The sequence below is a fragment of the Leiobunum rupestre genome, chromosome 6 (genome assembly GCF_980474605.1).
Source record: "Leiobunum rupestre chromosome 6, qqLeiRupe1.1.hap1, whole genome shotgun sequence".
Taxonomy (NCBI): domain Eukaryota; kingdom Metazoa; phylum Arthropoda; class Arachnida; order Opiliones; family Sclerosomatidae; genus Leiobunum; species Leiobunum rupestre.
This window is the reverse complement of record NC_143389.1, coordinates 46754210-46769512: the sequence shown is the minus strand read 5'-3', so window position 1 is coordinate 46769512 and position 15303 is coordinate 46754210. Positions and strand designations below refer to the sequence as shown.

Genomic DNA, 15303 nt, shown 5'->3' with positions numbered 1-15303 from the left:
AATCGAACGAAACCCTCTTCGTTCGCGATAAACTGGTTCGCCGGCATGTAAGCGGCTGCGTATTCTCTCGGCATTGAGGACGATGGAATCGAACGAAACCCTCTTCGTTCGCGATAAACTGGTTCGCTGGCATGTAAGCGGCTGCGTATTCTCTCGGCATTGAGGACGATGGAATCGAACGAAACCCTCTTCGTTCGCGATAAACTGGTTCGCCGGCATGTAAGCGGCTGCGTATTCTCTCGGCATTGAGGACGATGGAATCGAACGAAACCCTCTTCGTTCGCGATAAACTGGTTCGCTGGCATGTAAGCGGCTGCGTATTCTCTCGGCATTGAGGACGATGGAATCGAACGAAACCCTCTTCGTTCGCGATAAACTGGTTCGCTGGCATGTAAGCGGCTGCGTATTCTCTCGGCATTGAGGACGATGGAATCGAACGGAACCCTCTTCGTTCGCGATAAACTGGTTCGCTGGCATGTAAGCGGCTGCGTATTCTCTCGGCATTGAGGACGATGGAATCGAACGAAACCCTCTTCGTTCGCGATAAACTGGTTCGCCGGCATGTAAGCGGCTGCGTATTCTCTCGGCATTGAGGACGATGGAATCGAACGAAACCTTCTTCGTTCGCGATAAACTGGTTCGCTGGCATGTAAGCGGCTGTGTATTCACTCGGCATTGAGGACGATGGAATCGAACGAAACCCTCTTCGTTCGCGATAAACTGGTTCGCCGGCATGTAAGCGGCTGCGTATTCTCTCGGCATTGAGGACGATGGAATCGAACGAAACCCTCTTCGTTCGCGATAAACTGGTTCGCTGGCATGTAAGCGGCTGCGTATTCTCTCGGCATTGAGGACGATGGAATCGAACGAAACCCTCTTCGTTCGCGATAAACTGGTTCGCCGGCATGTAAGCGGCTGCGTATTCTCTCGGCATTGAGGACGATGGAATCGAACGAAACCCTCTTCGTTCGCGATAAACTGGTTCGCTGGCATGTAAGCGGCTGCGTCTTCTCTCGGCATTGAGGACGATGGAATCGAACGAAACCCTCTTCGTTCGCGATAAACTGGTTCGCTGGCATGTAAGCGGCTGCGTATTCTCTCGGCATTGAGGACGATGGAATCGAACGAAACCCTCTTCGTTCGCGATAAACTGGTTCGCTGGCAAGTAAGCGGCTGCGTATTCTCTCGGCATTGAGGACGATGGAATCGAACGAAACCCTCTTCGTTCGCGATAAACTGGTTCGCTGGCATGTAAGCGGCTGCGTATTCTCTCGGCATTGAGGACGATGGAATCGAACGAAACCCTCTTCGTTCGCGATAAACTGGTTCGCTGGCATGTAAGCGGCTGCGTATTCTCTCGGCATTGAGGACGATGGAATCGAACGAAACCCTCTTCGTTCGCGATAAACTGGTTCGCCGGCATGTAAGCGGCTGCGTATTCTCTCGGCATTGAGGACGATGGAATCGAACGAAACCCTCTTCGTTCGCGATAAACTGGTTCGCTGGCATGTAAGCGGCTGCGTATTCTCTCGGCATTGAGGACGATGGAATCGAACGAAACCCTCTTCGTTCGCGATAAACTGGTTCGCTGGCATGTAAGCGGCTGCGTATTCTCTCAGCATTGAGGACGATGGAATCGAACGAAACCCTCTTCGTTCGCGATAAACTGGTTCGCTGTCATGTAAGCGGCTGCGTATTCTCTCGGCATTGAGGACGATGGAATCGAACGAAACCCTCTTCGTTCGCGATAAACTGGTTCGCTGGCATGTAAGCGGCTGCGTATTCTCTCGGCATTGAGGACGATGGAATCGAACGAAACCCTCTTCGTTCGCGATAAACGGGTTCGCTGGCATGTAAGCGGCTGCGTATTCTCTCAGCATTGAGGACGATGGAATCGAACGAAACCCTCTTCGTTCGCGATAAACTGGTTCGCCGGCATGTAAGCGGCTGCGTATTCTCTCGGCATTGAGGACGATGGAATCGAACGAAACCCTCTTCGTTCGCGATAAACTGGTTCGCTGGCATGTAAGCGGCTGCGTATTCTCTCGGCATTGAGGACGATGGAATCGAACGAAACCCTCTTCGTTCGCGATAAACGGGTTCGCTGGCATGTAAGCGGCTGCGTATTCTCTCGGCATTGAGGACGATGGAATCGAACGAAACCCTCTTCGTTCGCGATAAACTGGTTCGCCGGCAAGTAAGCGGCTGCGTATTCTCTCGGCATTGAGGACGATGGAATCGAACGAAACCCTCTTCGTTCGCGATAAACTGGTTCGCTGGCATGTAAGCGGCTGCGTATTCTCCTGGCGCTGTGAGCGATGAAAATGAACGAAACCTCTTTTCGTTCGCGATAAACTCGCTCGCCGTGTTGTAAGCGCCTGCGTGGGATCGAGGCGCCTCATCGCTTAAAGAGAACTCGATTGCTGCTTTTAGAACGAATATCAGTCGGTCAAGATCTCTATCGCTCAGATTGAGCGCGCTCACTTAGAGTTGAACTCTTGAAGTTGAGTTGAATTTTCACGGATCACGTATGGCTCACTCTGAGCGAACCAGATAACATTTGATTTTATTTCGTTCGCTCTCAGAATAAGCGTACTACAATGGGATATTTTATTTCTTATTCATTGATCGTGTTTTCTAGTTTTTGAAAACTCACAACTTTTGCCCACCTCTGCTGCCTACTGTTCCAGGCACGCACCGGCGCCCTCCCAACGGCCGCCAGGGAGTTCGAGATCCTAATTGGGAACGCACCAACATGCAAACTCTGCGCTGCCCCGTCAGAAACCGTGGCCACATCTTGGAAGAGTGCCCGGCGTTGACCCCGGAACGACTTTTAATACGCGAGTCCGAGCAAGTGCCTATGGGAGAAACCCCATCATCCCCGGATTATCTTCGATGGCTTGGACTAACCGCGGGAAAACGAAAAACAGAGACAAAGGAGGCCACCAAGCACCTCCTAGACAGGTGGGGGTCGCTCCGCAAACCTAATAATCGACCAACGTGGTGGCACACACCATGTACCCCCCCTGCGCCCCTTATACGTAGGTTAAATGGGGGGTCCCTGATTTAAAACGGACCAAATTCGGAGTGGCAAAGTGAACTGAACTGTAGCGAAATCGTACTAATGGCGGCATCTCAAGAACTTCTGAAATTAAAAACAAAATCCTAACATCGCCCTGCCGCCCTGTGACTTACTACCCAGTTATTGAGTGTAGCTCTCTTAGCAGCGAGTTCTATGGGAAAGTTTTGTCCGTCCGTCCGTTAGTAAGTTTCAAAGGAGGGGGGGCGAGAGAGAAAGAGGAATGGTATCAAGGTTCCTAGAAAAATCTCTTATATAGGTTGGCGCATACAGCCTCTTTTCATACAAAAAAAAACAAACACTTCCGTTAAAAAAAACGGGGAAAGATATCCCGTTTCCCCCCTATAAACACGTCACTGGATGTCAGGCAACAAGTCGTCGCTCTCCCTTTTGTCGTGAGAATCGAGTATAAAAATGTATCTCACTGCCCAAACGCGAGTGACGTCGCTGGAGTTTTATTTTGTTTCACTTGTTTACTCAGTAAGGAATGAAGGCACACCGCACTTAAAATCTATTATCAGGTGGGATACTCTTGTGATGGGTTTTAGGATACCTCTAGCTTAAGTCACCTGACAGTAAGATTTACTTCCGCATACGCTAACCGTGTATTGAAATTTAGAGAAAATCTCGTTTTTTATTGTGAAGACCTAGGAAAGTTGAGAAACGAAAAAAATACACTCCTTTTTCGGATTTTCTTCTAACTGGTCGCGATAAAAAAAAACAACGACAAATGTAAATTGTGGCCGTTATGAAATCAAAAAAAAAACCAAACGAAATATATTGTTGAAGAAATAATTGATGTTTTTGTAAGTATTAATTTTCCTAATAACAATTTTGAGGTATTGATAACTTTCTCTATTATAGAGGATCCATGGCAGATCTATTTGAAATCATTTTAATCGTGATCAGGCCCGTAGCCTGCCTCCTACAAAAAACGTACTCCCTCAAATGAAATTGCGATTTGCCCCCGCTGCCCCCTCGAAAATATCCTCTGTCCCTTCTCTATTTTAGCTAGTCACCTAATACGTCGAAATATTCATGAACATTAATGAATACAGAATAAAGACGATTTTTTTGTATAATTTTTTTGTCCCAGGCTTAGACCTTTTAGTTTGACTGTTTAAAAAGCTGATCAAAATTTCAAAACAAGATACTTTCAGTGGCGTAACGACAAAATCCCCCCCCCCCCCGCAGATATGTGAGGTTGAGCACAAGTTCTCCGAAAATATTGGGGGTACGTGCCAGATTTCTACATATTTACCAATAATTGAAGATTAATTAATAAATTTATTTAAAAATTAATACTTAAAATTAAAAACGCCCCCTATTTAGTTAAAATTTCATGCTCCCCACCCTCGCGGGGCCTACGGATCTTTAGATATTTTTTTTTATTATAGAGACGTTTCGAACCACGGTTCGTTGTTCCATAATTAAATTAAATATAATATAATACAATATAATATAATAGATTACAAAAATAATGAAAAGTGAAATATATAAAATTAAATTAAACTGAAATTGAAAATTGCTGGTTTATCTAATTTAAAATTGAGCGACTTTTACTTCAATGTAACGTTTGGGAATATTTAAAAAGAAAAAAGAAACGACAGACAAATGGAAGTAAACTAAAAGCCCCCTCTAATTCAATCTGTCGAAAACACGATCTCCAGAGACGTCACTCGCGACTGCGCAGGAGGAGAAAGAGAAAAAGAAACGTTTTCAAGAGAGGAGCTACATTTTTTCCCGAATGCGCCCCCGTTGGGTAGCGCCATCTATATTTTGTAAAGTTATATGGCTAAAAATAAATAATTATTAGCTAACTCACCGTAATTTGACAACTTCAAAGGTTTGTTTCTTACAAGAAATCATACATTTTCAATTTCGCATCAGATTCGCGAAAACATTCAACTGCAATATAGTTGCCACCACTAGAGACAGATGCCGCCACGGTAGAACGATAAAGTAAATAAAGTCTCCTTATGGAACGCAATTGGTCCCGCGCCAGCCAGATTTAGTTGTACCTCTATTTATTCCCAACTCAATGGTTATAAGATTTCTATGGCTCTGAACGTCCCCGAAAGGAAAATAAATATTAAAGCAGCGCAATGGAAAACTCTTTTTGATTCGTTGTTTTTTAGATTTTAATTTTGTTACTGTTTAAATGAGTTCATCGTCGGAAACTTCAAGTAATTCTTTGAGAAAAGCTCTTTCCACGACAGTATGTTCTGTGTTACAAGAAGTTGGGTTTTTGACTGCCGAAAAAGCGGTTATAGAAACATTAACCGAAATGCTCCAAAGTTGTAAGTCTTCCCTAAGCCTTAGTTTTAGCTTATTTCCTAATTTTAGTTTTTAATTCAAATTGCACTGCTACAACTCCCCCATTGGTGATCAAACTTTTAAATAGTGCTAACTCTATCCCTCTCTCTGGCATAATAAAAAATTTAAAATGTTATTCTAGGTTTAACAGAAATTGCTCGAAGTAGTAGATCATTTTGTGAACTTACTGGTCGTACAGAACCTGTTGTCGGTGATGTGATAATTGCACTTGTTGAAATGGGTGAGGATATTTTCATATGAATTTAGTTATTAATAAATTCCTTTTGATGAGCTAAGTTTTTAAACAGGCCTTCCAGTTGATACGCTTTCTGCATATGCCAAAAGACCTGTTAGATCAACATTACCAACTCGTAAGATACATTTGTGTAAATTTGTTTAAATTGCATTTTTTTTTTAAATATTTGTTTTATTGCAGCTACCCTTACTCCCAAACCATTCACGCCCAAAATTTTGCAAGCTGGTGAAAAGAAGTCTCTTCCAAATTACATACCAGAGAATTACCCACCATTCCCAGACCCTCATGCTTATATTAGAACGCCGGTGAGACAATTCAGTTTCTGACTAGGTATTCTGAACTAATTTCAAATTTTTTTCAGACACACAAACAACCTGTTACAGAATACGAAGCTATAAGAGAGAAAGCTGCTAGCCAAAAAAGAGATGTTGAACGAGCCCTCACTAGATTTGTTGCCAAAACGGGAGCTACTCAGTCTTTATTTGCGGATGATAATTCTCTCTTTCCATGTATATTATATTTATTACTACAAACCCAACTTTTAATCCCGAAATAAAATCTTGCATTATCTTTCAGTGATAGCTTGTAAATCAATGGCGCATCCCTACTTGAATGCCTTGTTACCAAAAGACCAAATATTTGATGAAGATGAAGATAATTCCCAGTGTGAATCTAAAAAAGAAAAGGGTTGGTTTACTTTTGTTGTTGCTTGCTTAAATTCATTAATTCATCATTTTAATGTAAAGATGGTGCCGAGGCGCAAGGAGCTGCAAAATTAGATACTACTAATGATAACGATGTTATGGATAACCCTTTTCTTCGCCCTGTAAAAATGCCCAGGAAAAGAAGAAGGTAGTTGTTTACTTGTCTGAAGTGTATTAATTTTTGTACAGAGTGAATAAAAACTTTTATATTAAACATGAGTACAGTACCAGTAGTTAAAATTACTAGGACAAATAACATTTAATTAAATTAAAGATCAGTTTTTATTTTAGTCTTTCAAATATGCAGCTACACTTGTGTAGTTTCTAGACAGATTTAATGAAAGCATTCTCAAAAATTATCAAGTTTGCCCTACAGATCCTTCTGGTTCAGGTTTGGTCGTCCATCTCCACCAAGCAACAACCATTCTATCCCAGACTGCGTTCCAAGAATCAAATGCAGGTCTAACATCAAGCAGGGCAAATTTGCTAGTGTCTGGATTGATTTCACCACCATCGTAATAGTCTATAATGTACCTAACATCTTTCCCACACCTATCAACTACCCAGTCATGTCTATCGAAAGGTAATTCGTATCTGAAAATAAAATTTGGTGAATGACAGATCATTGGAAGCAACCATTAAAATACCCTAAATAGCTTCTAATTCTGGCTCTAGGTGAATATTCTGTAGCTTTTCCACCAAATCGTTTAAGCTTGGGATTACAACATTCCCTAAAAATAAACAGTTTAAACATTAAAGAAGGCTAAATCTAAATAAACATAGATAATAGAATTAACATAAAAAATTATACTTAGCATGCAATGCTTCCCATTTTAATACTTCTTGCCAAGCTGCTTCATTGTTTACATTGTGAATTCTGATAATGTGAGCCATGTCATTTGGTGAAAGGTCAGACTCGTTCCATCGCCACCCTTTCTTAAGCATTGCGTTCCAAAACATTTGCTGAGATGGATAAACCCATTTTTCCTCATTTGTTCCAGATTTAGGAATTGATGAAACTTGACAGTCTGTTGAAAGTGGGAAAGGTTGATCAGGTGCTGGGTTTTGGTTTGGAGCAGGCATCTGAAATTACGAATCAATAATAACATAACCTGCAATTAATAATAATTATTTTTTTTCATAATTTACCATATTATCAAGATTTATGCTGCCTTCTCCAGCTTTCATGGGGCATTCACTAATGGTACTGGTACTTTGGGTTTTAGGGGGCAACTGGTCATGTTTCATGGGGCATTCTCTTTTTGTTTGACTAGAGTTAGTGGCCAGTGTATTGGCTGTTGTTTGATGATCAGAAGCTTGCAAGGACGTTGTATTACCCATAGCAAAATTAAATTTCAATCTATTTTTAAGCGATTATATAAATTATTTTCGTTTCATCTTTTCAAAATTCTAACCTTACCCTGCTTTAAGTGAAGAAACTCGGTGACCTTTGGACTATGGTCCTGTCTGTGATGTTAACGCCATCTGTCATAATGATTAAAATGTAACAAGGGCTGCGTTCAGTAACTCTAAAAAAGCTCAGAGCTGAATCTGACGCGCATGGTGTGAAACACGGAGGAAGGGGAGGAGATGACTTGAATATCGTGGCTATGTCCCCCACCCGTAATAAATACACTCACTTGTGGGAGAATAACGGGGGGGGATAAAAAAAGGGGAAATCTAGGTAAAATTTGTCACGTTAGTTGTTTACAGCACTACCTAGCGCCGTCTTTCGACCATTATAGGAAATGCTTCATTCAAATAATTTAAATAAATGTAACCGTTTTTACCGCGTTGATTGATTTCGTAGCATGTGTTGTAAATATTTCAGTTTTAATCTGGAATAATAATGGAGCTAAATGATCATAATTACTTCAAAATTAATTCAAAAAGACCAAAAAAAGCCCAGCAAAGAAAAATCCAAGCAGGTAAGGGTGATTAGTAGTTACTAAGGTTAAGGTTGGTGGCTTCAAGTGCAAATTGAATAAATAATATTTTTTTTCCAGGTATTTCTTTTGATAAAAATTTTTAATTTTCTTGTAAAACCGTTTGCACTTCTTTTTTCAAATTGATAATTCCGATTGCCGAATCTAGATGGCGCGAGCTAGCGAGGTCGGCCATGTGACAAATTGTTACTCGAATGCGATCCCCAAGTTTTCAACCCACCCCTCTCCCGTTTGTGGGAGTCTCAAATCACGAGTCTGAGTAGAGTTTTCCCTTTCGGTTAATCCCCTCCCCTCCTTCCTCCATGTGTGAAGGCTCAATCATCCTCAATGGTATATACACCTACACTGCTATGCCATGCAGTAGCGTAGCCAGGATTTTGTTTCGGGGGGAGGGGCACACCATTGAAAAAAAGTAAAAATATAAAACTATTTGTACGTACGACCATACTTTTCAGGGGGGGGGCATGTGCCCCCCCCCCGGCTACGCCACTGATGCCATGTTGTTGTTCTTCCGCTCCCTCCTCAGAGCGCCCCCGCTATATACACCAAAAACTTGTAACCTTTATTTCAACTCCCCCTGCACGGCTCGGTTGTGGCCATAGACATAATAAAGAATTAGACACATTACGCGGTGTGTTTTTTTGGTTTTTTTAGTCGATTGTGACGTGTGGGACAATTCAGTCCTCTAAAAATTAATAATTTAAGTCTTTTGCACAAATTTTTTGTAATATCAGAAAAAGTTGGAACAATGGTTACAATTTTTTTGTTCACACTATTCAATTTTCTTGCTTACATTTAGTTGGTTTCAATTAAGTGGCCCAATTAATTGTATAGTGTAAGCTGGGCTTTACCCGTTAAAAAAGTTTATAGGTCGGGACGGGTGCTAGAAACTCAAGTGAGGAAAACCAACCGGGCGACGTTTTAAAACAAATAACGGCGTGACCACGCGACATTTTTCCAAAATAAAATAGATCTCATAAAGGGATAAGGGAAGTAAAGAGGTGCAAGTCGGAACCAGCGGGGAGTCTAGCCGCATCCACTCTTTGGGTGTCCGTAATGGAGGATGGGGCTGAAAGGGGGAAAACCAAACATGGACGCGCCCAGGAAAATACCGCCGAGACCAGCCGGAAAAATAGATAAGAGAAGCAAAGAGGCGAAAATCCAAAGTCGAGTAAATAAATAGTAATTGATTACTATTTGGAATTAGGCGCGTTTAATTGGAAATCAGGCCCTGAACATTGAGTTAAAATTTCAAATCTCTATAGAGCTAACCATTCTCAAGTTTTTAGGAGCATGACAACGGATTGCCATGGCGGTGCAAAGAGGCAATGCGGCCTCAGTATTAAACGCTTTCCCTCCGGATGCTTCACTCGGTGATTGTTTGTACCCCCTAACGCACCTTGCACGGTTGCCCCTATCCAATGCATTCCAATTCAGTGGTCCACTTTTCTCGAGGTTTTTGCATATCTCGAGGGGATGTGGGAGGCTCCCCCCAAATTTTTGGATAGTCGGTAAACTGAGGAAAAACCGCTACTCTCCTCCCAATCCGACCACTGATTACATTCGTAGACGATAAAACCAGTGGCGGCTTAAGAAGGCTGAGTCCCCGGGGCGGCAATGTTTTGTGACACTCCCCAGGACCGTGCAGAAGTTTTCACTGGTCCATCGTGTTGCACCCCCCCCCCCCCTTCGAGCCCAAAAACATTCTTCAAGTTTAATCGTTCTGATTTGCACCCCGCCCCTCGAGCTTATCCGATGGCACCCCTGGCTACCCTGCTACCCAGGGCGGACCGCCCCCCTCCCCTTACACCGCCACTGAATAAAACCCTAGTCATATGACGTAAACTAGCATTTACTAATAGCGAGAGAAAAATGTTTGCAGCAATCGAGTCCCCGAGATTTCGTTGAACCTGTTACCTACAGTGGTAACATTCAATCTGGAAGGGGTTTCGTCGTTCGATATCTCGACGGATGATATATTTTCATAATATAGATACGAAACTTTGCGTTTTATTTTATCGAATTGTTTTTCGCATTCCTTTATAATATTTTTAAATTTTTGCGGTTAGTATTGGGCACCCTCTGTTCCGCTTTTTATTTAATTTTTAGAACGCACAAATCGATGAGAAATTAAAAAAAAATATTCATCCCGTCACTGATTATAACAATTAAAAAATAAGTTATGATGATAAAAAATTAATAATTTGGACACGTAGACCTCCCGCCGAGTGAGCGGTTGTGGTCGAAAAAACCATCCGGTCGCTCACCGTGATTGAGATCCGCCAGCCTTAAAAAATGAATTCAATCGCTCGGGTAGGTCTCTCTCGACTTTACGGCCGATCTCGCTCAAAGTGCCATGAACGATCTGTGATTGAGATAACTTTTTGGCGCTCGGCCTGAGTTGGCTCAGTTGAAGAAAGATAAAATAGCGTCACCTGTATTGAGGACTCGCTCCCTTGATAACTCAAATTAAAAACGTCTGAGCGTTCATTTCGTAATTCGCTCACAATTTTTGCCCACCTCTGTTTTATATTTAAATTATTGTAGGTACGAGACCGTAAAATTTGCATATATATATACTAGCTTAATAAACACCCTTAATTACTCGAAAAATATCGTAATTTAATTTTTCCGTCGTTTTTTTATCGCATGGCAAAAATTCCTCGTTGATTATTTCCCGCGGTTTACTTGCTGAAAAAGCCGTCATACTACTATCAAGGATCCTATATGTTAGAAAGATAGGTAGCCCTCCGGCCAGCCCGTAGTAAGGATCCTATATTATAGGATCCTTACTACTATTTGGTAGTTTTCCTACATTTTCCTCGTTTTCCTTGTTTTAGTCGTATTCATAGAGATAGAGAAGAAATAGAGGGAAGATTACCGCGTTAAGGCACCCCTGTTTTTGACCGGGAAAATTATTCTCCTCACCCCCGCGCATTTATGAAAGTGGAGATGGGCAGAATTTGTAACGCCATCTATCCTTCCTTTGTTTACATCAAATGACAGTTGTTTTTCAAAAAGGCATAATGTATTTCATTTCGCCGCACGTCGATGGCTCCACGTAATCTGCCCATCTCATGGCTTCCTACATTGGCGAAAAGGGGGTCGGCACTCGCGGTTAACTTCACCAGATACAATAGTGCCTCTATTTTTTTTCTATCTCTATGGTCGTACCCCTTTCGGAATGCCTAGCCGAAAATAAATAACAGACGACAATTTTAAAATAAATCATAAAATAAGTCAAAATAACCCACGGCCACGTGATCGCCGTTTCGCCAAAAATCCGCTAGGCGCGCGGCCGTTCGCCCCAGGAACTACCTCAGTACACCGTGAAAGTACTGCTACCACGCGCGGGATGTCTCTGTGAAACCAAAGATAATTTAAACTCGTACCCTAGATTCGAATACTGAGAGCTTTCCCATCGACGGTTTTGTTACGAAGCGTTTACCCTTTTCCGACACGTGACCTCAGAAAAATTGGGCTCAATCGGTTGCGGTAAGGCGCAAACTATGGCGCGAATTTTTTCTGAGTTGTAGCGGGAAGTGGGTAAACGCTATCGGCAACGCGCGAGAGAGTGATTTCGAATCTAGGGTACGAGTTTAAATTATCTTTGGTGAAACCTAGGAGGATGTAACAGGGTACGGCTAGTCTTCATATTCCTAGGTGAAACCTTCCTTCTATTTAAATTACTTCAACAAGCACTATATAAACAATACCTTCCGGGTCCTGGCTTTCGGAAATATTACTTCTTGGCGATTTCCTTGGAGGATGACATCATAGATATAAGAAATGTATATAAAGGTCTAGATAAATTTCGGGGCGTCTAAGACTAACATAAAATACAGAATTGACACCTAGCAGACACCGAGGAAGGCACGTGACCAAGAGCGCGAACTCTCTTAGCATTTTAAGTGCTTGACCTTTCCGCAGGCCGTAGTCTTTAGACACCATCAGACTGAATCTGTTGGTGACTTTTAGTATAATTTTTAAGCATGAGACAATGGCTCTCGCGACGATAGCACGAGCTTTCTTACCGAAAGATAGCGCCTTATAAGGATAGCCTGCAGAAATTACGCGTTTCTGCTGCCAGCTGTCACCTCCGTATTCACTCCCTTTGAAATATTTTATCTAGACCTTTATATACGTTTCCTATATCTATGGATGACATAGAGATAGAAAAGAAATAGAGGGAAGATTACCGCGTTAAGGCACCCCTGTTTTTGACCGGGAAAATTCATCCCCCCCCACGCATGTATGAAAGCGGAGATGGGCCGAATTTGCAACGCCATCTATCCTTCTTTTGTTTACATAAAATGACAGTTGATTTTCCAAAAGGCATAATGTATTTCATTTCACCGCGCGTCGATGGCGCCACGTTATAGAGGTTAGAGGTTATTTTATTGCCGTACTAGTACACTCTTTTGTAACAGAGCGGCTCCCTAGGGAGCGCAGCAAAATTAAAATAAAATAAGATAAAATAAAATACATAACAATTCAATACAGCTGCTGTCAAAAACGATTATTACAAAACGGTATTAAAACTCGAAAACCAAAGTTATGACAACTTAAAAAGAACAATAGTAAAATAGTAAAATGTTAAGGCTAAATGGCAAAAATTCATATTATGGAGAGTACATTATAAACGCAAGAAATTTAACACCTATCTGCCCATCTCATGGCTTCCTACATTGGCGAAAAGGGGGTCGGCACTCGTGGTCAACTACGCCAGATACAATAGGGAGTTTACAGTATGACGTGCCACTACGTCACCCGTGCTTTTTCCTATTGATAAAAAATTTCCCCCCACAATGGCGGCCATGCTCAAAGCTACGGAGTGATATTTCCCTATTATTATAGTGCCTCTCATAGACATAGGAACTATACTTATACCTAGACAAACTGCTGGATCTACGAAATTGAGGCCGGTTTTGAGCAATGGCGCTTTCTTATGCGTGATATGGACAAAATTACGTGGCGCCGCCTACGGCGTCTACGCGCGACTAACTATACCTAGGCTATAGGCTTGACTATACTAAAAAAAGTAAGTCAGCTGTAAGATGTAAACAAAGGAAGTATGGAGGAATGTACCAATAAATTTCCAAATTATATAATGAAATGTGAGTAAATATTAATGATATTTATCTGTTAATGTAATACTTATGAATATATTAGTTTCAATATGAATATAAATAATAGCAGAAATACATGCTAATAGGAATAAAAATAAACAGTGTCTGAGTATTTGGCAATCAAAGGATGTAAAAGGGAGGTATAATTGTGGAAGGGATTCTACACACACTAATAAAGGATTAAAGAACTCTTATTGCCCTTGAAAAAGTATTAGCTTGGTGAGTCTTTTTCGAATAGCTTCTTTCTTCATTTGATTGTTTATGTCTCTGCTTATTTTCCTCAGCCTTATGTTAACGTATATTTCGATAATCTTTTTCATCAAAACATTAACGTGGTGTTGTGATCCAAGTTCGTCATCAAACATGTGTTCAGTAAGAGTTGGAAAAATATTGTCCGTTACTAACTGGCGCAGAACCAAACATTCTATTTTTAAGTCAATGTTTTAGCCACAGTTTGAATTGATCCAAAGTATCTCACTGCCTTCTCGGTCAAGCTACAAATCTTGAGAATACTAGCTTTAAAAGGAGAAGAAGTTTGGTAGGATCTCCCTTTACATAGCTATGACTTGATAGTGAGGAATGCCTTTCGTCTAAAGCGTGTAAACATGTTTCGGATTTTAATTCTTTTTGTAATTTCTTTACAACAAAACCAGCCATATAACGTAAGATGTTGGATGTTGATGTTTCATCAGTAAGAAACATAATAAAGTCATCCATTTCTTCCTCTAGAGATTCTTCTTTAATAACTCGTAAGTTCGTTGGTTGGAACTGGCACCATGCACAAATTTGGAACGTGAGTGTTGTCCAAAGCAATTAAGTGGCCACTTTTTTGATTTTCAATTTTAGTAACCAACGTGTTTTTGTATGCAGCAGTGAAGTTTCTACAAGTAGGATTGTTGTTCCAACCTCCTCGCTGACGAATTGTGTTAAAAACTTTTAAGTTAAAAGGTACCTTAAAAAATAAACAATTGTTTGCAAAATCTGGTATTTTAAAAAATATACTTCAGTGGTCCATCAGGGGGAACAATGTACTTCTCTCAATGTCCAAAACACTGTGAATTGTGACACCAAAACCAATAATGGCTGTCTTTCTTTGGCTTTAAAAAATCAAGTTACCTTCCAGGTCTGTTAAATTGAATAGAAGTTCTTTAGTCTTCATTATGTAACATTTGGTTATTTCAAGGTTGGAAAGCCGAATGGGTGCCTTGTAACCTTTAGCCCATGGATTTCGAGAGTTCAATACCTCAAACAAACTGCAAGGGACAGTGAGGTAAGATACAGTGTCAAAATTGTGGAGAAAAGTTGCTTAAAAATTGTTTTTTTGTAGATACCGATCAATTTTTGATATAAATTTAGATGTTGGCCCGCTTCCTTGAAACACTGGATCACCAGCCTCTTTCAAAAATTCTATGCTTTTTGCCACAGAACTGCTAACTGTTTGTGCGGCCAAGTTGACTTTCATTTTTTGAGTTTTAAACTGTATATGAAATTTTGATAATTTGTTAGCCAACGTTAATCCTTCATATTCTTGATACCTCTGAAGGATGGCAATATATGCCCATTCGAATTTCTAAATATTTACATTAAATGTTGTTCAATTTCCTTGATAACTTTTTAAGGTGAATGTTAGATCACTTTTTCCCCTTGCAAAAACCGAAAGAATTGAGTCTTCCTTAAGAATTTTCCGCGTGAGATCTTTCGCGTTTTTGCCAATATGATAATCTGATTCTTTAAAGTGTTTTCCACAAACAAAGTGATACTTTCCGGGTATTAAGTTCAATCGATTTATTGCCTTAAGATATTTTGAGCACAAGTTTAAGTTAGATTGAGGTGATCTTTATTGTGAAAAATGGACAATACAAGGTTTTAAACA

General features: G+C 40.9%; 2 protein-coding genes and 1 long non-coding RNA gene across 4 annotated transcripts; 2 read left to right on the top strand and 1 right to left on the bottom strand.

The window, feature by feature from the left end:
- Nucleotides 1-5208: 5208 nt before the first annotated feature.
- On the top strand, nucleotides 5209-6574 carry Taf8 (TBP-associated factor 8). Its single transcript, XM_090177993.1, has 7 exons — nucleotides 5209-5379; nucleotides 5538-5636; nucleotides 5704-5766; nucleotides 5832-5956; nucleotides 6013-6160; nucleotides 6228-6338; nucleotides 6398-6574. Exons 1-7 carry the CDS (start codon nucleotides 5241-5243, stop codon nucleotides 6505-6507), a joined length of 795 nt encoding a protein of 264 aa, XP_090034119.1. The 5' UTR covers nucleotides 5209-5240; the 3' UTR covers nucleotides 6508-6574.
- Nucleotides 6575-6613: 39 nt separating this feature from the next.
- On the bottom strand, nucleotides 6614-7894 carry Cchl (Cytochrome c heme lyase). Its single transcript, XM_090177994.1, has 5 exons — nucleotides 7776-7894; nucleotides 7505-7715; nucleotides 7167-7438; nucleotides 7003-7086; nucleotides 6614-6949 (listed from the first exon to the last, which is right to left on the bottom strand). Exons 2-5 carry the CDS (start codon nucleotides 7694-7696, stop codon nucleotides 6715-6717), a joined length of 783 nt encoding a protein of 260 aa, XP_090034120.1. The 5' UTR covers nucleotides 7697-7715; nucleotides 7776-7894; the 3' UTR covers nucleotides 6614-6714.
- Nucleotides 7895-13346: 5452 nt separating this feature from the next.
- Nucleotides 13347-15079, top strand: LOC149941198 (uncharacterized). 2 transcript variants are annotated; one of them, XR_016481296.1, is made up of 9 exons: nucleotides 13347-13418; nucleotides 13517-13649; nucleotides 13715-13802; nucleotides 13878-14092; nucleotides 14160-14223; nucleotides 14304-14378; nucleotides 14438-14553; nucleotides 14614-14700; nucleotides 14758-15079. It is a non-coding gene; the product is annotated as an uncharacterized LOC149941198 (long non-coding RNA). The 2 variants fall into 2 exon arrangements; XR_016481295.1 differs by having other exon boundaries at nucleotides 14301-14378.
- Nucleotides 15080-15303: the final 224 nt, after the last annotated feature.